General features: G+C 39.3%; 1 protein-coding gene across 1 annotated transcript; it reads right to left on the bottom strand.

The window, feature by feature from the left end:
* Positions 1-1,968: 1,968 nt before the first annotated feature.
* Positions 1,969-25,804, bottom strand: HSD17B13 (hydroxysteroid 17-beta dehydrogenase 13). Its single transcript, XM_049885767.1, is given in 8 exon segments — positions 1,969-2,198; positions 8,229-8,345; positions 10,271-10,408; positions 12,160-12,266; positions 14,718-14,826; positions 14,828-14,847; positions 20,685-20,792; positions 25,595-25,804. Coding segments are annotated over 8 exon segments (900 nt in total). The 3' UTR covers positions 1,969-2,107.
* Positions 25,805-25,998: the final 194 nt, after the last annotated feature.

Genomic DNA, 25,998 nt, shown 5'->3' with positions numbered 1-25,998 from the left:
GATATGGTGAGTCATACTTTACTTTCTATTTTAAAAAAAAAACCCAGATTTTCCTCTTTTTTCTTTCTCTCTCTCAGATCCATTGTCCAGTATTAGGCAGACTAGTTTCTTTCCCTGCGTCAGCTTTAATTTATGAACTTCAAAACCGACTAAAGATCTCTGGGGCCAACAATATGTGAAAACATAAACTGGAAAGAAAGAGGTTACCCTGGGGTTAAATTTGTAGTACTCAGTACTCTGAGATTCAAGGTAGAGTCACCTATTCTAATGTAACAGCTTTTAAAAAGATTATAAAAAAGGCAGACAGTTTAGAGGGTACTGTTTTGGCTGGCATAAAGTTATGCAAGGGGCAGAATCAGGTGATAAAGTCCTGAATACCTGGCACTGTTTTGGGTTGATGAAAAAGGGAGAAGCTAGAGAAAGCTGAAGGAACCCTGGTGGTGCAGTGGTTAAGAGCCTCTGAAGTTCAAACCTACCAGCTGCTCTGGGAGAAAGATGTGGCAGTCTGCTTTTGTAAAGATTTACAGCCTTGGAAACCCTGTAGACAGTTCTACTCTGTCCCATAGGGTCGCTATGAGTTGGAATCAACTCAAGGGCAATGGGTTTTTTTTAGCGAAAGCTTCCAAATGCTGAATTTCATTACCATAGAAGTAACCTTGAAGCACAGCTGCCTGATTAAACTTGATCTCTAACTGCCAGCTAGCACTCTGTTTGTTGATATTTTGTGACTGGCTACAGTTGGAAGGCTACTTTGTCAACGGCCTTAAACCTTTCTCCCTGTAAATAAGTTCTCTTTGTATTAACTTTCACCTTTAAATGAAAGAAAGGCAATAAAATAAAATACTTTAACGAATGACCTTTTAAGTATATTTATATAAACATAGTTTTTTTTTAAATAATTTTTATTGTGCTTTAAGTGAAAGTTTACAAATCAAGTCAGTCTGTCACATATAAGCTTATATACACCTTACTACATACTCCCACTTACTCTCCCCCTAACGAGTCAGCCCGCTCCCTCCTTCCAGTCTCTCCTTTCATGACAATTTTGCCAGTTTCTAACCCTCTCTCCCCTCCTATCTCCCCTCCAGACAGGAGATGCCAACACAGTCTCAAGTGTCCACCTGATACAAGTAGCTCACTCTTCGTCAGCATCTCTCTCCAACCCATTGTCCAGTCGCTTCCATGTCTGATGAGTTGTGTTTGGGAATGGTTCCTATCCTGGGCCAACAGAAGGTTTGGGGACCATGACTGCCGGGATTCCTCTAGTCTAAGTCAGACCACTAAGTCTGGTCTTTTTATGAGAATTTGGGGTCTGCATCCCACTGATCTCCTGCCCCCTCAGGGATTCTCTGTTGTGCTCCCTGTCAGGGCAGTCATCGGTTGTGGCCAGGCACCATCTAGTCTTCTGGTCTCAGGATGATGTAAGTTTCTAGTTCATGTGGCCCTTTCTGTCTCTTGGGCTCATAATTATCTTTTGTCCTTGGTGTTCTTCATTCTCCTTTGATCCAGGTGGGTTGAGACCAATTGATGCATCTTAGATGGCCGCTTGTTAGCATTTAAGACCCCAGACACCACATTTCAAAGTGGGATGCAGAATGTTTTCATAATAGAATTTCTTTTGCCAATTGACTTAGAAGTCCCCTTAAGCCATAGTCCCCAAACCCCCACCCTTGCTCCGCTGACCTTTGAAGCATTCAGTTTATCTGGGAAACTTCTTTGCTTTTGGTCCAGTCCAGTTGAGCTGACCTTCCGTGTATTGAATATTGTCCTTCCCTTCACCTAAAGTAGTTCTTATCTACTAACTAATCAGTAAATAACCCTCTCCCACCATCCCTCCCTCCCCCGCTCTTAATCACAAAAGTATGTTAAACATAGTTTTTAAGAGGCGTGAAATAAAAAATGGATTCGACTATTAAAACTACATTAATTTTCTTAAGAAAATGGAAAGACAAGGTACTTAGTCTTGTTCATTCAACTGCTACTAATTCCAAACCAGTATTTTTAATACTAACAGCTTGAAAAATGCAAAATAAAGCTTTGAAGCATTAACTCTAAACTGAGACCCACATCATTAGGGTGCATACATCTCTGGCTGGGGCTCATTTATTCATTTCATTTTGGTTTTGTAGTCAACCACTGCTTCAAACTGAATATTCTGGATACAATTTATTGCTGCCACGGCACGTTCATGAAGAAATCTGTGTGAAGAAAAGGTAAGCTTTCAATTTAAAATCATTGACATAGGAGTCCTTTTTTGTTGTCAGTTAAAATACCCTGAGGATTATCTGGGTTACATTTAATTTTCCTCTGTTTTTCCTTTTTTCCTTTGAATCTCTCTCTCTCTCCTGCTCTGTTTAATGTCTTTTAATACTCATAGTCCAAATTGTATGGAAACATAAAGAAACACCAATATATACCACTCTTCTCACCTTCTCATCTTTTATTAGTAAAAATCCCATACGAGACCTTATACCAGTCAAGATCTAAAAGGAAGGCCAGGGGTCATTGCTGAAACTGCCAAATATTCCTGAAGCTAATAGCTTGCAGGGGGAAACCCTGGTGGCATAGTGGTTAAGTCCTACGGCTGCTAACCAAAGGGTCTGCAGTTCAAATCTGCCAGGTGCTCCTTGGAAACTATGGGGCAGTACTACTCTGTCCTATAGGGTCACTATGAGTCGGAATCGACTCGATGGCACTGGGTTTTTTTTTTTTTTTTTTAATAGCTTGCAGAGAGACACCACCAGAATCCATTCATCTATCTTTCCATCTCTCCTTAAGTATTTACAAAATATTGATTATGTGCTCTAAAATAAGGTAAAACTAAAGTACTTAAAAAACTACCTACTGCTTTGAGGTGCTTATTGTTTAGCTGAGAGGCTAAGAAGGCTATCTTGAAACAATTAGAGAAAAATATAAGCCATCTATAGTTAAGGACTATAAAATATGAAGAGGGTTAATGTGGACTAGACCAGCAAAGGAAAGCTTCACGAGGTCGAATGGTTGTTCAGTGATGGGTAATATTTGAGCAGGCAGATGAAAGTATGAGTGAACATAGGGAGAAATAACATATTCTGCAAAGAAAATCAAAAAGAAAATCACTTTGATATTGTTGACTAATGCAAGATTTACTTACCGGTTTTCCGGGAGTGGAGGATGGGAGAATGAGCAAAGACTCAGGGAAGATCTGGCTGGGAGAGGGATAGGAAGAGAACTTGCTAACCTTTCGACTACACTCAAAAAGAAATCTCCTCCTTACACTAACTTAATCTACTAAGCTACAGTGGAAGACTGAAATGGATGCTGAAATGGAGTTTGTTCCCCTGTTCTCAAATTGTTCCATTCCAAGTTTGTGATCAATTTATAGAAAAAGGCCCAAGGGCTTATGAAATTAGTATAGTTATCCGCTTATTGATAAAATCTGCATTTATTGTAAACCACCCCTCAGAAGAAAGCTGAGAAGTTATCTTTTTCGGGATAAATAATTCTAACTCCTCTTGTCATTTCATATAAATTCTACTTCCTAAGCATCTAATATCTGACTTGTGTATCTGTTAAAAAGGAAATAATAAAGATCATAGAACAAATTAATAAAATAGAACACAGAAAAACAATAGAGAAAAAACTCAATGAAACCAAAAGCTGGTTCTTCGAGGTCAATAAGACTGATAAACCTCTAGCTAGACTGATGACAAAAAAAAAAAAAAAAAAAGAGAGAGAGAAAGAGAGAGAGAAGACATAAAGTACCAATACCAGGAATGAGAGTCTAAAGATAATAAAAGGACAATAAGAAAATACTATGAACAAATTTATGCCAATAAATTTGAGAACTTAGATAAAATGGGCAAATTCCTTAAAAGATACACATTACCAAGAAGAAATAGGTAGAATGAATGGCCCTATAGGTATTTAAAAAAAACTGAATTAGTAGTTACAAAAAAACTTTCCCACAAAGAAAGCTAAAAATCCAGATAGCTTCTTTAGCAAATTTTACCAAACATTTAAGGAAGAAATAATAACACCCCCCACATAAACTGTTTCAGAAAATTGAAGAGGAACTAGTATTACTATGTTAGGATGGGTTCTGTAGAGGAGCAAAACCAGCGAAGCATATATGTATATATATAAAAAGAAGTTTGTCTCAAGGAAATGGCTCATGTGATTGTAGAGGCTGGCAAGTCCCAAGTCTGTGGGTCAGGTGTTAGGCTGGAGGCTTCTCCTGACTCATGTAGATACGAAGGCTGATGAATCCAAGATTGGCAGACAGTACAGCAGGCTGCTGGCTCAAGTCCCAAGAACCAGAGGTCAGATGATGACAAGCTGGTTGCAAGATCCAGACTAAGCAAGTGAGCTTTGCCAGAACATTCATATATATATATAGGACGCAGGCCACAACCCCAAGGAAACTTTCCTTACAACTGATTGGCTGATCACATAATATCACATCATGGAGGATGACTATGTCATAACATAACTACTAAACTACATCATTACACAACATGGCCCAGCCAAGCTAACACATAACCTCAACCATCACCATCCACACCTTGTCAGCTTGGCACCTGTACACATCTTAAACAATATATAATCTCTAAATAAAGACAATTATAAAGTCATACTTGCATCTAACATGATACAACTAACAAGTGTACAACAAAAAATTCTCCAGCCTTGTTTGCATCTTACATTTTATAAGTGAGGAAAAGGAAAATATTTGATGCACACATATAAGGAAGAAATACTCATAACAATTGCAGTCCTCATTTCTGTAACTGATCACGTGGTCCTAACTGGATTTAAAACTACCTTCTTCAACCACTCATTCCATATTCCCTTTACCCTCAGCAAGCACCTCAGCTGGTCATGATTCTTTGCCTAGTGGGGTGACCCAAACCTTCATTTCTGAAGGGTCTAGGCCATTAGTAGTCATGTGGGAACTGAGTTACTGTAGGTTTTCATTGACTTTAATCACAGGGCATGGTAGTACTAAGAGACATCCTGAGGGATCTCCTGTATTACAGACATACTCTTTTTTTTACCTCCATTATGCAACATCAATCTGATTTCCCCTTGGTAGTCAGGGTCAATCTCACCCAGCCAATATGGTAACTCCTTTCTTTGTTTATTGATCCAGAGGCATAAGGAGACCAAAGTGGCCCGTGGCATTTTTAACTTCCAGTTTAATGGAATCCGTGTTGTGTCTCCAGGTGGTAGCATTTCTTCCTTTGGAACTGAGACCTCTAGGCCTGCAGAGCATAGGGTAACGGGGACAGGAAGCAAAAATTTTGCAAGTGGGTCAGTAGAGGTAATAGTGGGTGGTGCCACTCCTATTTCCACCCCTTGATTCCCGGAACCATGAATCCTGGCTATGGGAGAAACAGCACCATATGTTGGACACTGGTTTACAGCATATACAGCCTCCTGGAGAGCACTGCCCCAATCCTACAAAGTATTGCCACCTACCTGGTGCCATAATTATATCTTTCGAAGGCCATTCCATTGTTCTGTCAAGCCAGCTGCTTCAGAATGATGGGGAACATGGTAAGACCAGTGAATTCCATGAGCATGGGGCCATTGCTACAATTCATTTGCTGCGAAGTGAATCCAAGGTAATGCTATGTGGGATAGTGTGATAGTGAATAAGGTATTCTCTGAATCCATGGATGGTAGTTTGGCAGAAGTATTGCATGCAGGAAAGGCAAATTCATATCCAGAATAAGTGTCTATCCTGATAAAAATGAAACACTGTCCATTCCATGGTGGAAGCAGTCCAATGTAATCAACCTTTCACTAGGTTGCTGGCTGAGTGCCTCAAGGAATGGTGCCATACTGGGGACTCAGTGTTGGTTTCTGCTGCTGGCAGATTGGATACTCAGCTGTGACTGTAGCCAAGTCAGCTGTCATGGATTGAATTGTGTTCCCCCAAAAATATGTGTATCAACTTGGTCAGGCCATGATTCCCAGTATTCTGTGGTTGTCCTCCATTTTGTGATTGTAATTTTTATGTTAAAGAGGATTAGGGTGGGATTGTAACACCATTACCAGGTCACATCCCTGATCCACTGTAAAGGGATTTTCCCTGATGTGTGGCCTGCACCACCTTTTATCTCTCAAGAGATAAAAGGAAAAGGAAGCAAGCAGAGAGTTGGGGACTTCATACCACCAAGAAAGCAGTACCAGGAGCAGAGCGTATCCTTTGGACCCAAGGTACCTGCGCAAAGAAGCTCCTAGTCCGGGGAAGATTGATGAGAAGGACGGCAGAGAGAGAAAGCCTTCCCCTGAAGCTGATGCCCTGAGTTTGAACTTTTAGCCTTCTTAGAGAAAATAAACTTCTCTTTGTTAAGGCCATCCACTTGTGGTATTTCTGTTATAGCAGCACTAGACAACTAAGACATCAGCTTTGGTGAGTAGAAGACCATGTTGCTGAATCCATGTATAACTTTCTTCCTTGCCACCATGGCCTTTTTGTTCATGAGACCATTGGGCAGTGATGAGAGTGTCTGCGGAAAGAGGATGACTGGTTTTCACAGAATGCATCATTCTATCTACTTGATTGTTAAAATCATTCTATGCTGAGGTCACCCTTTGGTGAGCATCCACATGAGACACAAATATCTTCATTTCTTTGGGCCATTCAAAAAGATCTATCCACATACCTCTTCCCCATACCTCCTTGTCACCAATTTTCCAATCATGTTCCTTCCAAGTCCCTGACTACCCAGCCAAATCATTGGCCACAGCCCATGAATCAGTATACAATTGCATATCAGGCCATTTCTCCTTCTAAGCAAAGTGAGCAATCAGGTATGCTGCTTGAAGCTCTGCCCATTGGGAGGATTTCTGTTCAGCACCGTCCTTCAGGGAGGTCTTAGAAAGTGGCTGCAGTGCTGCTGCTGTCCCCTTTTAAGTGGTGCCTGCATATCGTGCAGAACCATCTGTAAACCAAGTGTGAGTTTTCTCTTCATTAGCCAACTGATCGTAAGGAATTCCCCATGAGGCTACAGGTGTAGACTGGGAGAGGGCAGTTAATGTGACAGGAGTGGCATTTGGGCCAATTCCTCATGCGACTGACTTTTGCCTTCGGGTATAATGATGGAGTGCTGCTGTGGATGTCTGACTTTATGGCTCTGTGGGTCAGACAACACCCAGTTCATGACAGGCGGCTCAGGCTGCATCACTTGTATATTTACCCTCACCAATTCTATTCAATATTATACTGGAGGCTCTAGGCAGAGCAGTAGGGCAAGGTAAAGAAATGAAAAGAAGAAATAAAAGTGTCTTTATTTCAGACAACATGATCGTCTGGCAAAAAATCTGAATAAATCTACAAAAGAGAAGCTAGCAGTGAGTTTAACAAATTTTCAGAATACAAGATCTATATGCAGTAATCAATTACATTTCAATGAAAAATGGGAAATTGAAATTCTTTTGAAATACCATTTATAATACCGTCAGACAGATGAAATACTTCAAGACAATTTGACAAATTATGTGCAAGACCTATGCACTGAAAACCTCACAATATTACAGAAATTAAAGACAAAACAATGGAAAGACATATTGTGTTCATGGACTGGAAGTCTCAAAATTGTTAATATGATAATTCTCCCCATTGACCTATAGATTCAATGCAATTTGAATCAAATTCCCAGCAAGGCTTCTTATAAAACTTTTATTTTTAACACGCCATACTGTGTTCTTTTTAAAATCGCCTTTCCTTCAGTTAGAACAAACTAACAAAAATCAAAAACCCAAGCCTGTTGCCTTCGAGTCGATTCTGACTCATAGTGACCCTGTAGGACAGAGTAGAACTGCCCCACGGGGTATCCAAGAGTGTAATCTTTAAAGAAGCAGACTGCCACATCTTTCTCCCGTGGAGCGACTGCAGAGTTCGAACTGCTGACCTTTCAGTTATTATTCGAGTGCTTTAACCACTGTGCCACCAGTGCCTGTTTCAGTTAGCACAGTCTCCAGCAAAGATTGGGTGGAGATGGTAGATGTAGTAGAGAAAAAGTCTGTTTTTATAGACTGAGTGAGGCAATAGCAGAGGAAAGGACTGTTCTTCCCAGAGATGAAGAGTTTCTATGACAACTTTCTCAACTGCTTCTCCATAATAATATCGCTACCGGTGTTTTAGTATTTAAGGTGTTTGGGAGTTCTACTCTCTCATACAGGGTCGCTATGAGTTGGAATTGACTCAAGGTCACACAATAACAACATGCAGTACTTACCTCTCTAGTGTTAGACAGAGATTGATTTACCATGGATCAGAAATCATTTCCTTATTGGTAAGTATTCCATCTATCAGAGTTCTTGCAACTTCATCTGTCTCTAATACAGGCCACAGTCTGTGATTAAAAAAAAAAAAATTAAAAAGTTTTTTTTTTTTTTTTATTAGCCAAGGTAGAACGACTAACTTTTGTTTTTACCAAATTCAGAATTAGGATTTAAAATGTTCCAGGGTTCACTTTATAAATACTACCAGCCCAGCACACACACACACACACACACACACACACACACACACACGCCATGTTGATGTTTTGTTGTCACCGTCTCATACTTTCACGTCCAACAGAGGTATTTCATGGCCCATTCAGTCGTAATATCAAAATGGGAGAAAGGAATTAGATAGTAGAGGAGTGGAGGGACCAGGCAAGAAATGGGAATGGGCCAGGAAAGAAACACCTGTCATCTCTCAGGGCCTGCTGGATGCAAAGAAAGAATTCTATAGCTAATTTTACTTTCTTTCTTGTGGAGGTATCCCATAAGGCTGGGTTGTTTTGAGGGTTTTGGGTACTTGAGATTCACCTCTGGCTTGCCCATCCTGCAGTTCACGAGAGTCCAAGAGGTGCACAGGCAGTGTTACATCACAACTGGAGAAGTGGCTTCTCTTATACTAGAGACTGTGTACGTGGGTTCTTGAGAAGTATGCATAACCTCAGGCCCACTGTAGAATGCCCATTAGTGCAAGACGATGACAAAATTAAAACGTAAATAGATTGAAAATGGTACCAAAGTTAAGATGTTTAGGCATGTATTAATGGCTAGTGGATAAAAGGGTAAGAAGTTGTGTACATGAGTTGGGTAAGCAGCGAATGCTAAAACTTCCTTCTCTGAGATTCTGTAGTTCATTGCAGATTACCATGTGTTTGAGATTTCCATGGCATTGAATGGGAAGCCATCAGAAAGTAATACAAATCAATATTTCCCTAAATTATTACATTCTACCTCTTCCTTCCCTGATTTTCTACCACTTGGATCCATCAGCCCAGTCTCTGAGCCAAGTCTGATGATGGCATATTGATATCTTATCTCTTTGCTCAAGAAATTCAGAATCCAGCAGCCTAAGTAAAACCAATCCCAAATCTTTAGCATTCTCTGTGCCTGGAATTTACCTCAGGCACCTGCGCCACCTAGGGTCACGCCACTCTCACCCTTCTCATCTATTCTGACTTTCCCACCATTCTGCCTGGTACACTTAGCACAGCCCATTACACACTAAACCTGAGTGTTTACTACGAGGACTTTATATAGGGCCTAATTTCCTAGGTAAAAACAGACAGGAGTCCCAGTCATATCACAGTGTTTACTTACATATCCCGTCCTTGTTAAGTAACCATGTTCTAGCCCTATTAGCTATGAAGGGTTCCGAGGGCTCCACTGCCAGGGAGTGACTCCAGCTGGAGATAACACAGCTAGTTCAATATTTAAGAATCTGTAGCCTCAAATGGGAAACGCTGGTGGAGTAGTGGTTAAGAGCTACCCAAAAAGTCGGCATTTGGAATCCACCAGGCATTCCTTGGAAACCCTATGGGGAGTTGTACTCTGTCCTATAGGGTCAGTATGAAGGGAATCGACTTGACGGCAATGGGTTTGGTTTCTTTTCTTTTTTTAGTTAGCCTCAAATGAGGTTGAGCTTAAAAATAAATTTGTTAGTTCTTTTGAATGAATATATAGGACCAATGCCTCGAAAGAAAATTAAATAAACAAAAAAGAAATCCGTTGCCGTCGAGTCCATTCTGACTCACAGAGACCCTATAGGACAGAGTAGAACTGCCCCATAAGGTTTCCAAGGAGCAGCTGGTGGATTCAAACTGCTCACCTTTTGGTTAGCAGCCAAGCTCTTAACCACTGTGCAACCAGGGCTCCAAAAAGAATTTCCCTTTTTTTTTCTTTCATTTTCTCAGTTGATCCACCTAAAAATTTCTCATATAGCTTTCGTTTCCATTTCTCCTGTCATATTCCCATTCTCACTGGGGTTTGATCTCACCTTGTGCTTGGGTTTTTGGTGAACCCGGTATTCACAAAAACTGGGCAGAGACACGAAGTTTTGACACCAGTTTTTCCCAAGGTTTTAAGTTCTGTTGTCAGAGCTCTGTAAAAGCCAGCAGCAGCGAATTTGCTGGAGCTGTAAGAGAACGATCAGCCATCGTTAGCTAGCTAAGGGCAAGGTAAAACACAGTCCTCTGCCTTCTTAACATTATCAGCCACATGTCTGAGAAAACAGTGCTGCTTTGGTTTGTAAACAAGTAAAAGCTAAGCCTCCCTTGCCAAATCTTCCCCTTGTGAGTTTTCTGAAAGAATAAATTGTCATTCATTTTCATTTACATTTTTTTGTGTGATTACACAGAATTCTGAATGTACCAATTTCTTAATTAGCCATGACAGCAATAGAACAAATGGTAAGAACTCATATTGACCGGCTCAATGCTGCCTTTTTTTTTTACCCTGCATGTAAGCTTTTCTATTCAATATTCAAACTGTTTCCTAGTCAGTGTTTATTACTATTGTTATTGAAAAAATGTGAAGCAGGAAAAAATGTATTTAGAAATACTATAGAACTAATATTTGTATTGACAAACTTCTGTGGAACTTTGCATATTTCCCTTCTGTCTTTGGGTAAATTCATAGTTTCTCTCTTGACACTGGTTGCCACTTTCACTTCTTTATTTCTTCTGGTCTGGAATCAAAAGACTCCAGATGGAGTGTGTGTGTGTGTGTGTGTGTGTCTTTTGCACATCACTTTCTTTTGATTTTCTGATCTTTAAAATACACATAACTAAAATATAAGGCTATTTTGAAGATTAAATCAGATAAAATGTACAAAACTACTTTATGATGTATAAGGATCTATAGAAATATTAATTGCTATTTTTGATGCAAAGGACAATAAGAAAACTAAAGTTAAAGGCTAGTTGCTCTCTTGAGGCAGAAGAAAAAAAGGAAAACTTATTATATTGGATTACTACATTTTTAAGCATTAGTAACAACAAATGCTTAATCTCTGTACTATGTTTTAAGACAGCACAGAGGCAGCTAGAAACAACCATATGTCTGTGCAAAAACACTTCAAACTACTTTGAAGTTTATATCAGTGTCAGAAACTATTTGGTCCATGAGCGATGGCAACCTTTGATATGTATGTATAAGTAAATAATAAATCAACCAATTACTTACCTACAAACCTATCACTAGTACTCATTTGTTGGCAGTTGTAAAAATAATTGGCCAAAAGGTTGACAGGTTAAATTTTTTTATGAGGTTGATACAAGGCAGAAGGAGGAAAATGAGATGTTATTAGAGGATTTTATAAGAAAGGACATTTTGCAAACAGTGTGTCCTGAGAGCCTACCACCTCCTTCCTTTCATGTCCTTGATCAGGCATGGAGTGAGGCATCTGCATCTTTTAATCAGGCTGAGGCTTACACACACACACACACACACACACGACCTTTCACGGTACAAGCACTTTGGAAAACATTTTGATCCAGAGGCCACTTTTGTTGGCTTATCTTGGACACCCAGGCCTGGCATAGATTTGTGTTCCTTTGGACTTCTGTATGTTTTGCTTCTTAGTTCGTGAGTTTCCTGTTTTTCTTACCACTGTCTGCTCATTCCAGGAGACAATAGAAATGTTCTTGGGATTATTGTTTTCTGTCATTGCTCTCTACAGAGGAGTTTTCATGATCTTAAAAGATTTTAAAGATGATTACAAGCAGTTTCATTGTTTTAAGGAGAGTCATTTTAAATAAATTTATTCAAAATTACCATTTAAATTCTATAAATCCAAACTACCCTGCTATGAGGATTGGGATATGAGGGCTAATAACCCCTTAAAGTTATAAAATGTATATAGCACTGCTAGAAAGAGATACTTACCAATATGGGATGAGATATGGAATCAGTCCATGGCTGCACACTGAAACCACTGTGACGATGTGACCATGATTTCTGTTCATCATTGATGAAAGAAGGGCTTTTATGATCTTAAGGATAATTGCAGTGAGGAAAAAAAAAAAAAAAACACAAGCATTAGGTTTCTAAATCAGGTAGTTTTATTTTTGTTAAGGCAGAATGACATTTGAAACAAATTTTGCAATGCAATGAAAAACAAAGCAAAACCCATTGCCTTCAAGTCAATTCCAACTCATAGCAACCCTATAGGACAGAGCTGCCCCATAGGGTTTCCAAGGAACACCTGGTGGACTCGAACTATCGAACTTTTGGGTAGCAGCTGTGGCTCTTAACCACTACACCACCAGGGTTTTCAGTGACATGAAAAGCATGCCAAAATTCATGATCACTTCTATACAAATGATAGAAACAAAAAAGACCAACATTTTATTGGTTTAAGCTGGCATTGAGTGCCATATACTGTAACCACATGCCAAGAACTCATTCCAGTATTCCCCCATTTCCCTTCAGAAGGAATCACATAACTCCTTTTTGGAAATACCATTCAAACAATATTAAGGGAAAAATTTAGAGTTCTCAGAGCTGGAAGAATTCCCTATGATAATCTGATATCATGTAATTTTTTGGTTTGGAGCCTCATCATTCCAATGAGAAGAGTTGAGATTCTGTGTATGGGCATCAAGACAGCTGAGTCAAATAAGCTGAGAGTTCTGCACTGAGCCACAATCGCTATGCATCATGATTAGCTTTACGTATGTATGTACCCACTGCCGTCAAGTCGATTCCGACTCATAGCGACCATATAGGACGGAGTAGAACTTCCCTATAAAGTTTCCAAGGAGCACCTGGTGGATTTGAACTGCCGACCTTTTGGTTAGCAGTCTTAACACTTAACCAGTAAGCCACCAGGGTTTCCTGATTAGCTTTAGCATCTCCCTATTTGAAATATTATACATTATATATTGATGTTACAGAAAACAAAGCATTTTTTTTTCTCCGAAAGCTTTACTTTTTTGGGAGGAATAGCAATAATGGTTTATGAGCATTTTATAGACCCACTCTTGGATCTTACTTTTTGAGAGTCAGAACCACCAAACCACACCATCCCCAAATTCCTGACCCCCAGAAATTGTGAAAAGAAGATAAATGTTCATTGTTGTTCTAAGTCACTGAGTTTTGGTGTAATTTGTCAGCAGCTATAACTAATACATGAGGACTCTGTAGAGTTTCTTGGGCATGATAACCAACTCATACATGTGTGCGGGGCTGAAGAAGGTAGGGGGACAACTCTTTTTTCCTTCTCTCTTCCAAAATCCAGATTTGCTCTAGGTTCTACACTAATATTAAAGCACTGGGAGAAGAATTTGTATAAATGCTCTATTAAGGGGGTGGAAATTGATACTTCAGTCTCCTACTAAACTAATCAATTATAGGATATCTGTATTTCTAAGTTTCAGCATCCCATGGATATAGAGTTTCATCAAGAAGTATCCCAAATTCCTGCATACATCTGTTTGGTGGTTTTTTTTTTTTTAAATGTCCTTTTAGTTCTAAAATTCCATGAAGTGAGGACACAGTGAATGTACACTGTATATATTTCCTCTAAAGCACTGAACAAGGGTACACTGACAACTCTCAGCAAACTTCTAATCTCAAAGCTTTATAGAAAAGTGAAGGTTAATAGGAACCAAAGTTCTACTATTAATTCCTGATAGCTAAATTAGATTTTTGTTGGAAATGTTACTATTTCTGATTTTTGATCATTTTGTCATTCTTTTTATCTCAAGTGATATTTTTCTCATTTAGACTGATTGGAAGTCCCCAGCCTTGGAAACCCTGTGGGGCAGTTCTATTCTGTCTTATAGGGTTGCCTTGTGTTGGAATTAGCTCCATGGCAACTGGTTTGGAGTCTGACTTAGAGCTGCTTCTTTAACTTCATTATTGTTATTTTAATTTCTAGCTGCTTCTGGTTCTCAAAAAAGTACTTTTGGCTTTTTTTTTTTTACAAAGTTATAATGCTTTATATAAAAACCTCAAATACTACAGAAATATGTATCTTAGTAAGGAAAAGTCTTTCATGATCACCTGCCCCCCTGCAATAAAATAATAATAATAATAATAATAATAATAATAATAATAATAATAATAATAAGCTCTATTAAATTTGAGATATTTTGAATGGCATTTTACTTAGCGTAACTTGGAAGTCCCCAGACTTCCCTAGATTATGCTATTGTAATATGTCAGGTTTTTTATTTCTATCTGCTACTTCTTTTATTCCACAAATATTTGTTGAGTACTTGGTATGTGCCAGGCTCTGAGTGAGACACTGGAGGCTAAGACAGACTTTGGCAGAGACGCTGTGGCTCCACCACTCTAATATAATTATTCTTGCTTTAAGGCAAAGATCTTCTGGCCAGTCTCCCACCCAGAAGAATGTGAACTCAATTATGAACCTTATGTTCCTTAAATAGAGGTGTCTAGATATGCACAAACCAGAGATTTTTCTGATTCATACTCACCGAAAAATGTCCTAGGACGTTGACTTCAAATGTTTTGGTAATCTCCTCATCCTTGGTACTGAGAAGATCAGCTGGATATACTGTCCCAGTGTTATTCACCATGATGACCATCACCCACTTCTTTCTTTATCTTTTGATATTAAAAAAAAGATGCATTTATTTGGTGTGTTAAAAAACGCAACGTGTTGGGGTTAGTGTTATCCAAGGATTAAATACTTTATTCTACTTGGGTGAGGCCTATCAGAGTTCAGTCAAGAAAGTGCTCCGAGCCCAAATAGTGAATGCAGAGGGAACCTTGTCATAACCCAACCCAAACCCAGTGCCGTCGAGTCGATTCCAATTCATAGCGACCCTATAGGACAGAGTACTGTCCTATATTGTTTCCAAGGAGCACCTGGCAGATTCGAACTGCCAACCCTTTGGTTAGCAGCCGTAGCACTTAATTAACCACTATGACACCAGGGTTTCCACCTTGTTATAAAGGCAGGGTAAACGGGTTTATTTTTTTACATCTAAATTTCAGTACCTAGTACATTTTTTTTTTTTTTAGTACATTATGGCTTTTGAAAGCTTATCAATAAAATGAATTAATATTAATGCCGATTATAAGCTCTGATGAAACTTTTTAAAAATATTTTTTATTGTGGTGAAAATATACACACCAAAACATTTGCCAATACAACTTTCACATTTACAATTCTATGACATTGATTACATTTTTCATGTCGTCTCACCATTGTCACTATCCTTTTCCAAAATATCCCACCGCCTTAACATAAACTCAGTACCCTCAGACACTAACTCCCCCTTTTCCCTCTTCTCTCGTCCCTGGTAACCATTAACAATCTTTGGTTTCTGTATATTTGCTTATTCAGATAAGGGAGAATATACAGTATTTGCCCATTTGTGACTTATTTCTCTCAGCATTATGTATTCAAGGTTCGTCCATGTTGTGGCAAGTATCAGGACTCATTTCTTTTTATGTCTGCATAATATTCCATTATATGTATATACCACATCTTGTGTATCCATTCATTTGTTGATGGACATTTCAGCGGCTTACACCTTTTGGCTATTGTGAAAAGTGCTGCAATGAACATTTCTGTTTGGGTTCCTGCCTTCACTTCTTCTAGGTATATACCTAGGAATGGGACCATTGGGTCATATGGTAATTCTGTGTTCAACTTTTGAGAAATTGCCAAACTGTTTTGCACAGTGGCTGCACTGTTTTACATTCCCATCAGCAATGGATGAGCGTTCCAGTGTCCCCACTACCTCACTAACACCTAATGTTTTCTGTGTTTTTGGTCATTTTCATTCTAATGGAGCCCTGGTGGCAGTGCTTAAGAGTTCGACTGCTAACCAAAAGGGCAGCAGTATGAATTCACCAGCCACTCCTTGGAAACTCTATGGGGCAGCTCTGCTCTGTCCTTGTGGTGTCGTTATGAGTCGAAATTGACTTGACGGCAACAGGTTTGGTTTGGTAATTCTAATGGGGATGAGATGATAGATATTGTGGTTTTGATTTGTATCGCCCTAAAGGTTAACAGCTGTTAATCAAAAGGCGTACCCTGGTGCGGCAGTTGTTAGGGACCAAAATTACTTGACGGCAATGGGTTTGGTTTTTTGGTAATGGTTAATGAGTAGGAGGCCTGTTGGCAAAATGGTTATGTGCTTGGCTGCTAACGAAAAGGTCAATGGTTCAAACCCACCAGTGGCTTTGCAGGAGAAAAGACCTGGCAATCTGCTCCTGTAAAGGCTACAGCCTAGGAAACTCTGTGGGGCATTTCCACTCTGTCACATATGGTTGCTATGAGTCAGAATCAATTTGATGGCACAATACAACGACGACTAATGAAGGAGCCTCTGTTGGTGCAGCAGTTAAGCACTTGGCTGTTGATAGAAAGTCTGGCTTTTTTTTTTTTTTTATTATAACTTTTATTGTGCTTTAAGTCAAAGTTTACAAATCAAGTCAGTCTCTCACACAGAAACCCATATACACCTTGCTACACATTCCCAGTTACTCTCCCCCTAATGAGACAGCCTGCTCTCTCCTTCCACCCTCTCGTCTCGTGTCCTTTTTGCCAGCTTCTAACTCCCTCCACCCTCTCATCTCCCCTCCAGGCAGGAGATGCCAACATAGTCTCAAGTGTCCACCTGATCCAAGAAGCTCACTCCTCACCAGCATCCCTCTCCAACCCATTGTCCAGTCCAATTCATGTCTGAAGAGTTGGCTTTGGGAATGGTTCCTATCCTGGGCCAACAAAAGGTCTGGGGACCATGACCACTGGGATCCTTCCAGTCTCAGTCAGACCATTAAGTCTAGTCTTATGAGAATTTGGGGTCTGCATCCCACTGCTCTCCTGCTCCCTCAGGGGTTCTCTGTTGTGCTCCCTGTCAGGGCCGTCATCGGTTGTAGCTGGGCACCATCTAGTTCTTCTGGCCTCAGGCTGATGTAGTCTCTGGCTCATGTGGCCCTTTCTGTCTCTTGGGCTCGTAATCACCTTGTGTCTTGGTGTTCTTCATTCTCCTTTGATCCAGGTGGGTTGAGACCAATTAATGCATCTTAGATGGCTGCTTGTTAGCGTTTAAGACCCCAGATGGCTCTCTTCAAAGTGGGATGCAGAATGTTTTCTTAATAGATTTTATTATGCCAATTGACTTAGATGTCCCCTGAAACCATGGTTCCCAAACCCCTGCCCCTGCTACACTGGCCTTTGAAGCATTCAGTTTATTCAGGAAACTTCTTTGCTTTTGGTTTAGTCCAATTGTGCTGACCTCCCCTGTATTGTGTGCTGTCTTTCCCTTCACCTAAAGTAGTTCTTATCTACTGTCTAATTAGTGAGTGCCCCTCTCCCAACCTCCCTCCCTCCCCCCTCTCATAACCACAAAAGAATGTTTTCTTCTCAGTTTAAACTATTTCTCAAGTTCTTATAAGTGGTCTTATACAATATTTGTCCTTTTGCAACTGGCTAATTTCACTCAGCATAATGCCTTCCAGGTTCCTCCGTGTTATGAAATGTTTCACAGATTGATCACTGTCCTTTATTGATGCGTAGTATTCCATTGTGTGAATATACCATAATTTATTTATCCATTCATCCTTTGTTGAGCACCTTGGTTGCTTCCATCTTTTTGCTATTGCGAACAGTGCTGCAATAAATATGGGAGCGCATATATCTGCTCTTGTAAAGGCTCTTATTTCTCTAGGATATATTCCAAGGAATGGGATTGCTGGATGGTATGGTAGTTCTATTTCTAGCTTTTTAAGGAAGCGCCAAATCAATTTCCAAGGTGGTTGTACCATTTGACATTCCCACCAGCAGTGTAGAAGTGTTCCAATCTCTCCACAGCCTCTCCAACATTTATTATTTTGTGTTTTTTGGATTAATGCCAGCCTTGTTGGAGTGAGATGAAATCTCGTTGTAGTTCTGATCTGCCTTTCTCTAATGGTTAATGATTGTGAACATTTCCTCATGTATCTGTTAGTTACCTGAATGTCTTCTTTAGTGAAGTGTCTATTCATATCTTTTGTCCATTTTTTAATTGGGTTATTTGTGAAAGGCTGGCTTTTTGAACCCATCCACTGGCTTTGCAAGAGAAAGACCTGGAGATCTGCCTGTGCCAAAGCTACAGCCAAGAAAACCCTATGGAGCAGTTCCACTAGGTCACAAGGGATTAGAACTGACTTGACTGCACACAATAACAACAATGGCTAATGATACTGAGCATCTTTTCGTGTCCTTACTTGGTGAACTGTCTGTTCAAGTCTTTAATCAATTTTTTAATTGTGTTATCTTTCTATTGTTAAGTTGTAGAAGTTTCATATATATTTTGGATGTTAGGCCCTTTTCTGATATGCCGTTCTCAAAATTTTTCTCCCAGTCTGTAGGTTGTCTTTTCACTTTGTTAATAAATTCCTTTGATGTACAAAAGTGTTTAATTTTTATGAGGTACCATCTATTTTGTCTTTTGTTGCTTGAGCTTTCGTTATCACACCTGATAATCTATTGCTAAACACTAGGTGCCGTAGCCTCATTCCCTGAATTTTCTTCAAAGAATTTTATGGTTTTAGTTTTTACAATTAGGTCCTTGATCCATTTTGGATTGGCTTTTGTGTGTGGAAATCTATGGGGCAGTTCTACAGGGTCGCCATGAGTCAGAATCAACTCAATGGCACTGGGTTTGGGTTTTGTTTTTGTTTTGTGTATGGTGTGAGGCATAAATCCTGTTTCATTCTTCTGTATGCAGAAATCCAATTTTCCCAGCACCATTTATAGAAGAGACTCTTCCTTCTTCATTGAATGGGATTAACACCTTGTGGAAAACCAGTTGACCATAGATGTATGGATTTATTTCTGTACTTTAAATTCTATTCCATTAGTCTATATGACTATTATTATACCAATACCAGGCTGTTTTAATTACTGCAGTATGTTTTGAAATCAGGAAGTATGAGTCTTCCTACTTTATTCTTCTTCAAGATTGCCTTAGCTACTTGAAGTCCCTTGTCATTCCATGTAAACTTGAGGATTGTCTTTTCCATTCCTGCAAAAAAGGCTGTTGAAGTTTTTTTTTTTTAATTTTTATTGTGCTTTAAGTGAAAGTTTACAAATCAAGTCAGTCTCTCACACAAAAACTTATATACACCTTGCTACATACTCCCAATTACTCTCCCCCTAATGAGACAGCCTGCTCTCTCCCTCCACTCTCTCTTTTCATGTCCATTTCGTCAGCTTCTAAGCCCCTCTACCCTCTCATCTCCCCTCCAGGTAGGAGATGCCAACATAGTCTCAAGTGTCCACCTGATCAAGAAGCTCACTCCTCACCAGCATCCCTCTCCAACCCACTGTCCAGTTCAATCCCTGTCTGAAGAGTTGGCTTCGGGAATGGTTTCCTGTCCTGGGCCAACAGATGGTCTGGGGGCCTTGACCACTGGGGTCCTTCTAGTCTCAATCAGACCATTAAGTCTGGTCTTTTTATGAGAATTTGGGGTCTGCACCCCACTGCTCTCCTGCTCCCTCAGGGGTCTCTCCCTGTCAGGGCAGTCATCAGTTTTAGCTGGGCACCATCTAGTTCTTCTGGCCTCAGGCTGATGTAGTCTCTGGTTCATGTGGCCCTTTCTGTCTCTTGGCATTGTAATTGCCTTGTGTCCTTGGTGTCCTTCATTCTCCTTTGACCCAGGTGGGTTGAGACCAATTGATGCATCTTAGATGGCTGCTTGCTAGCGTTTAAGACCGCTGTTGGAGTTTTGATGGGAATTGCATTGAATTTATAAATTTCCCTGGGTAGTATTGACATCTTAACTATAGTAAGCTTTCAAGTCCATGAACATGCATTTTTAACCAACATTTTTAAAGTGCTTGAGCACTTTAAAATGAATGAATGAATAATTCTGATTCCACCACCTACTAGCTCCTTGAACTTGGGTAATTGGCTTAAAATATCTGAGCCTCAATTTGCTCATCTGTAAAATGAGATTATTAGGATTAATTAATTAAATGCAGTGGTTTATCAGAGTGCCTGGTTCATTGTGAACACTTGATATTCTTTTAAAAATTGTATGATAGAAATTATTAAGGTTACATTTTATCTAGGTTAGATTAATACCAACATAAATAATATCCCACAAAGGTAATAATTAAGGGGAAAAAGGAATTACTGCAAAAGTAATAGGACTACAGTGAAAGTAGAAAGTGATCATTCTCCCTGGTGAAAATCTTTTCTCAGTCACTTTGTGACGTTACTCAAACTCCTGATCAGAGTAAAACAGATTAATAGTATGAAACAATAATGGGCAGAGCTGAGCGGATTATATATCATATATCATATCTTCAGATAACTACTTCAGTTAGCAGAAGCTAAAATCTAATTTAAATCAGGCAGTCATAAAGGACCTTTTCATTTCCCGTGTCTGTGGCACTGTATGCGAAATTACCTGAGGAAGTTTATAGCCTAACGTCTCACCTGGTTTATCGAGCTGTAAATTTCTTCTCTGTTACTTTAGCCTACCACAAACGCATGCACCGTGGCCCCTAGTTTTCGGCACTCTGAAGCAGTTTCCTCAACACCATGCTGTAATTTAGAAAAAAACAAAACAAAACAAAGCAAGAATGTACGTCAGATAAGGGAGAGGAGTGGGAGAGAAAGCTTCGGAGAAAAAACTTTTTAAAAGACTAAAATTCATGTCTAAAATGCCTCCTTTGCAAGAAAATTTCTTGAGGAAGATTAATTCTCTAATTTGCAAAGAGATTATGCCTGATTTTTCTCTCAGGGAATGCTCATATTAAGATATGTGTTTTCACCTTGTGTTACTGTAGTCTGGACAATCATTTTCCATCAAAGAAAAAAATCCTTCATTTTTTTTAGCTTTTCATCTTGGCTTGGAGGTTCTCCAGTAGGCAATTTCTTTAAAACTGGTTACTCTCAACTTGAAGAACATTCTTGGAAGATGTTGCTTATTATAGTGTCATGGATGGAGATGTATGAGTATGGAGAAAAAGGAAAACTCAAAAATGCAGTTAAGCATTTATTGAACAACAACCATGTAACAGGAAGTGAGGTGCTAAGTAGCAACTTGGAACTAGTGGTAGTTTTAAACTACATACCCCTACCCCATCCCATTTTTCTCTGATTCTGTTTTATCCTCACAAGAGGGAAGGGGAAAGAAGGAACCTTATTTGAGAATGACTTTCCTAGGGAGACAGTGCTACTACTCTTGTTAGTTGCTGTCTAGTTGGATCTGACTTATGGTGATCCCATGTACAACAGAAATGTTGCCTGGTCCTGTGTCATCTTCATGACCATTGGTGTGCTAGAGTCCATTGTTATAGCCACTGTGTATTTTCAGTGCCTTCCAGCCTAGGGAGTTTATCTTCCAGCACTATATTGGACAATATTCTGTTGTGATTTATAGCGTTTTCATTGGCTAATTTTTGGGATTAGATTGCGAGGCCTTTCTTCCTAGTCTGTCTTAGTCAGAAAGCTCTGCTGAAACCTGTCCACTGTGGGTGACCCTGCTGGTATTTGACATGCTGGTGGTATAGCTTCCGGAATCCTAGTAACAGGTAAGCCACCACAGTACAACAAACTGACAGGCTCCTCTTGGGAATATAGTGTATTCTTTAGGTGTTCTGGAGTGAAAATGGGCAAGAGCCACTGGAATGGATTCCCATATATGTAACAACCTCGTACATAACTCCAGAACATGGAGACAGAGCCACTTACCTTCAGCCTAAATTTAAAGACCTGTTTCTTTAGATAAAGGAAGAAGTTTTTTTTAATTACACTTTTTTTCTCTCACAATTTGTAAGCTCTTCTCTGCGGAAAAGAGGCAAGGATACCTGAAAAGCCTTTTCTTTGCATACTGGGATGTTAGTGGTGTCACTGGAATTTGGGGTGATTTCTGAATGAATGATTAGGTCATCTCTCTTAGCAGCCGCTGCCTCCCTTGAACCTTTGTATTTCACTAATCAACCAGTTGCCATAGAGTTAATTCCAACTCCAGGTATGTCAGAGTAGAACTGTGGGTTTTCAATGGCTGATTTTTGGAAGTCGATCGCTAAAGCTTTTCTTTCAAGCAGCCCCTGGGTGGACTGGAACCTCTAACCTTTCTGTTAGCAGCCCAGGGACCTAAGGACTCCTTGTATTTCACTACCGTGGGCTAAAACCCTGGAGCAGCAGTCTGAAATCCCCCAACATGGAGCCTAACAGAAATCAGGACCCTTGGCTGCAGAGTCAATATCCCTTCATATTGGGGGATTGACGAATAAAAGGGAGAGAACAAGAGAGCCTTAAACTGATCTAGGCTTCAGCTGGTAGCTTGCTTACTGGGGGATTGTGAGAAAAACGGCTACACATTCTCTTTTGTTGTTTCTAATTTCAAAGTCAATAGACGGCATTAGTGACCAGAGCTTTCATCAGACACATAGACTGAAGAATTAAAAATACTTATAACTGGACTACAGCCCTGCTGGTCTGTTTGTAAGTAAAACGTTTCCTGGAGCTTCAACTCCAGTGTGCACTGTTTACACCACTTATCACTGTGTTCCTAAGGCAGCGGTTTAGATTGAATAAGGGCCAAGTTGCTAACATGACTCTCCTCTTGTAAAGCAAAAGGAGCCAGCTGTAACAAAACAGCAGTTGGCGCCTTCCTGGACTAAGAGAAATCTGAGTTACATTTATAGCCTTAGAGTGAATCATTTAATACTTTAAATGTCGAACCATAAAATTCAAGGATTCAAAGAGAACTTGCAAGGATAGGTTACCCAACTTTCAGAAAGAGTTTAATTTAAATCAGTTTTTAATATGACTTCTTTCTAATTTTACTTTTCTCTTGTCTCTGGAAATTAAAAAAAAATTTTTTTAAATAATAAATACCTGTTCTTTCCCCCAAAATGGAAACCCTGGTGGAGTAGTCAGTAAGTGCTATTGCTGCTAACCAAGAGGTCGGCAGTTTGAATCCACTAGGTGCTCCTTGGAAACTCTATGGGCCAGTTCTACTCTGTCCTATAGGCTTGCGATGAGTCAGAATCAACTCAATGGCAACAGGTTTTTTTTTTTTTTGGTTTTTTCATAAAAAATACCTACCTGGAAAGAGATCTTAAAGTTAGATTCATTCATGTATATTCATAAGTTTATACTTTTACTTATTTCTATTATACTTTTTTCATAGGTGTACACTTATTTATTATATTCGATTTCCTTAATTTTTATATTCTTGTCCTTAGACTGCCTTCACGGACTAAACCAATGCCAAATCATTTTCATGTATACCAAGTGAGCTACCATATAGGTATCCATTTCTGTTAAATAAAAGTGTATCAACTTCTTCTTGTATAACATTCTTCATTGCCCAGAAAGAAACAGGGAAGAATTAGTTCTCTAAGCTCAGGAGATATTTTTTTTTAAAAAAATAATTTTTATCACGCTTTAAGTGAAAGTTTAAAAATCAAGTCAGTCTCTCACACAAAAACCCATGTATACCTTGCTACACACTCCCAATTACTCTCCCCCTAATGAGACAGACTGCTCTCTCCCTCCACTCTCTCTTTTCCTGTCCATTTCGCCAGCTTCTAACCCCCTCAGGAGACATTTTTGAAGGCCCTGGGAAAATAGGTGCCAAGTAGAGAGGATGGCAAAGCACACAAAAGGATAATATAAAGGCAATTGAAGTTTCAGAGTAATTTATGGAAAATCTGATTCTCAAAAAAAAAAAAAAAAAATGCAATTTTTTCAGTCTAAAAATCTCATAAACAGGAAGTCAGCACAACTATTCAAAAAAAAAAAAAAAAAACTTGTAAACAATTTTCTATGTATATTTTCATGGCCTTAGCAGAATTCACAATTTTAGGGAAAATGATACAAGATCTCGGTTACTTTTGTTTTATTTTGGGCAGTGAATAAATTGTTTATAAATAAGAGCACAAGCAAATGACTAAGATTAAATTCCATAGTAGGTTAAGACTCATGTCTGTGACCTTCACTTTAAGACCAGCCAGTGAAGGACAAAAACCTTCTTAGGTTAGTCAAGATCAATTTCTGTAGAAAATAATTTATCCTACTAATTTTTCAAGACCAGAATAAATCATTTAAAGTAAGCCTCAAAATTCTCATTTTATGGCAGTACTGGCTGTTTTGGTGCCCACAGATTTGGAATGAAGTTAGGGACTGTGCTGGCGTCTGACTTTTTTCCTAGCTATTTCTCTGAAGAATGCAAGGGCTGTTGGTTAGAGCCAAATGATGGCGATGGTTGTTGGCCTCTAGTCTACACAGATTTTTTAACTCCTTGGAAAGCTTCTTAGAATCGTTCTCTCCTTTTCAGTAACTAGAAATTTAGAGTAGTCGAAATCTGTAGAAGTGACCCTCTGAGGGCCAAAAATGTGACACACTTGGGAACAATTCTTAAACTCTGATGAATTAGCTATCATATGGTTTTGTGAATTTATTGCACTGATACTGTAAAACTTGGACCTTGTGGTATGTCTGTCCCTAAATAAATGTTTTTTCCCCCTTCTATACTGCTATAGACAGTAGTGGCCATGTGGCATACTTTTTTAAAAAAAATATTTCACATGAAAATTACCTTAATTTTACATGTGTTTCCTCATTGTAAATAAACCTGTCTTCCTACCTGGGCTTTTGTGTGTGTACATATCCTACTGATTAACCACTTTTACAGTTTAATCCTGTATTCTTTCTTCTACTTCATGTAAAGGAGAAAAATAAAAGTTGGAATCTCTCAAAAAAAAAAAAAAAAAGCACAAGCAAACCATGAATGCCGAAGAGAAAACCTGACTGAACACATGTAGATTTTATTTAACACACAGGCACTCTCCTGAGCACTTAAAATATCCACTCATTTAATCCTCTTGACCAGGGGTTGGCAAACTTTCTGTAAAGATAGTTGATATTTTAGGATCGGATGTGGGGGGAGGCACAAAAGGCTCTGTCACATATTTTTCTTTCTTTCTTTTTTTAATTTTTACAACCCTTTAAAAATGTAAGAAACATTCTCAGCTCAACAGGCTGCCCATAGGGTGGATTTGACCCATGTCTATAGTTTGCCAACTCCTGTTCTTGACTATCCCACGAGGGATATTTCAGCAATAAAGAAACTGGGACAGAAAGAAATTAAATGACTTGCCCAATTTTAACATCTTGGAAGGAGCCTGGCTCCTAAGTCTGTGCTATCGATCTGCATACCATGGTATCCAAATCACTGCTTAGATCTCAATTAAGTTCCCTTCAGCTAACCAACCTGGAGGATAGTAGAATAAGGCTCTAGGGAGTTGCTTTACCAAACTTTGAAAACCATTTTTTTTAAACATGTGTCTTAGTTTGTGACTTTAAAAGAAAAGGGCAGATGAATCCATTACCTTCTTAATATCCCACAGCACCAGTCTGCTTTTCTGTTTTGCAAATTCATAGGCAGTCAGCCTGCCTATCCCATGCCTGGCTCCAGTAATAAGAACGATCTCCCCCATCGCAGACTTTCTCCTCCGGGGAATGAAGAACTTTACCAACGACTCCAAGTAGGAGTAGATGATGGTAGCCAGAAGCAGGAGGAGATCCAAGACAATGTTCATGGCTTTTGCTCTCTACTCTCTTCCTCTGGCTCAGTCCTCCTCCTGTCCTCCAGGAAAGACACTCTTTGCACAGAGTGTTGTGTCCCAGTTGTCAACGGGTCTGGCAGGCTTTTGTACATGTGTTCTAATGAGTCAGCTATACCTTGACTTTTTGGGGTGATGCCATTGCAAGAGAATACTAGAGGATTTGCTCT

Source organism: Elephas maximus, chromosome 5 (assembly GCF_024166365.1).
Source record: "Elephas maximus indicus isolate mEleMax1 chromosome 5, mEleMax1 primary haplotype, whole genome shotgun sequence".
NCBI lineage: Eukaryota > Metazoa > Chordata > Mammalia > Proboscidea > Elephantidae > Elephas > Elephas maximus.
The sequence above is the reverse complement of the archived record's forward strand: the minus strand, read 5'-3'. Positions and strand labels throughout refer to the sequence as shown.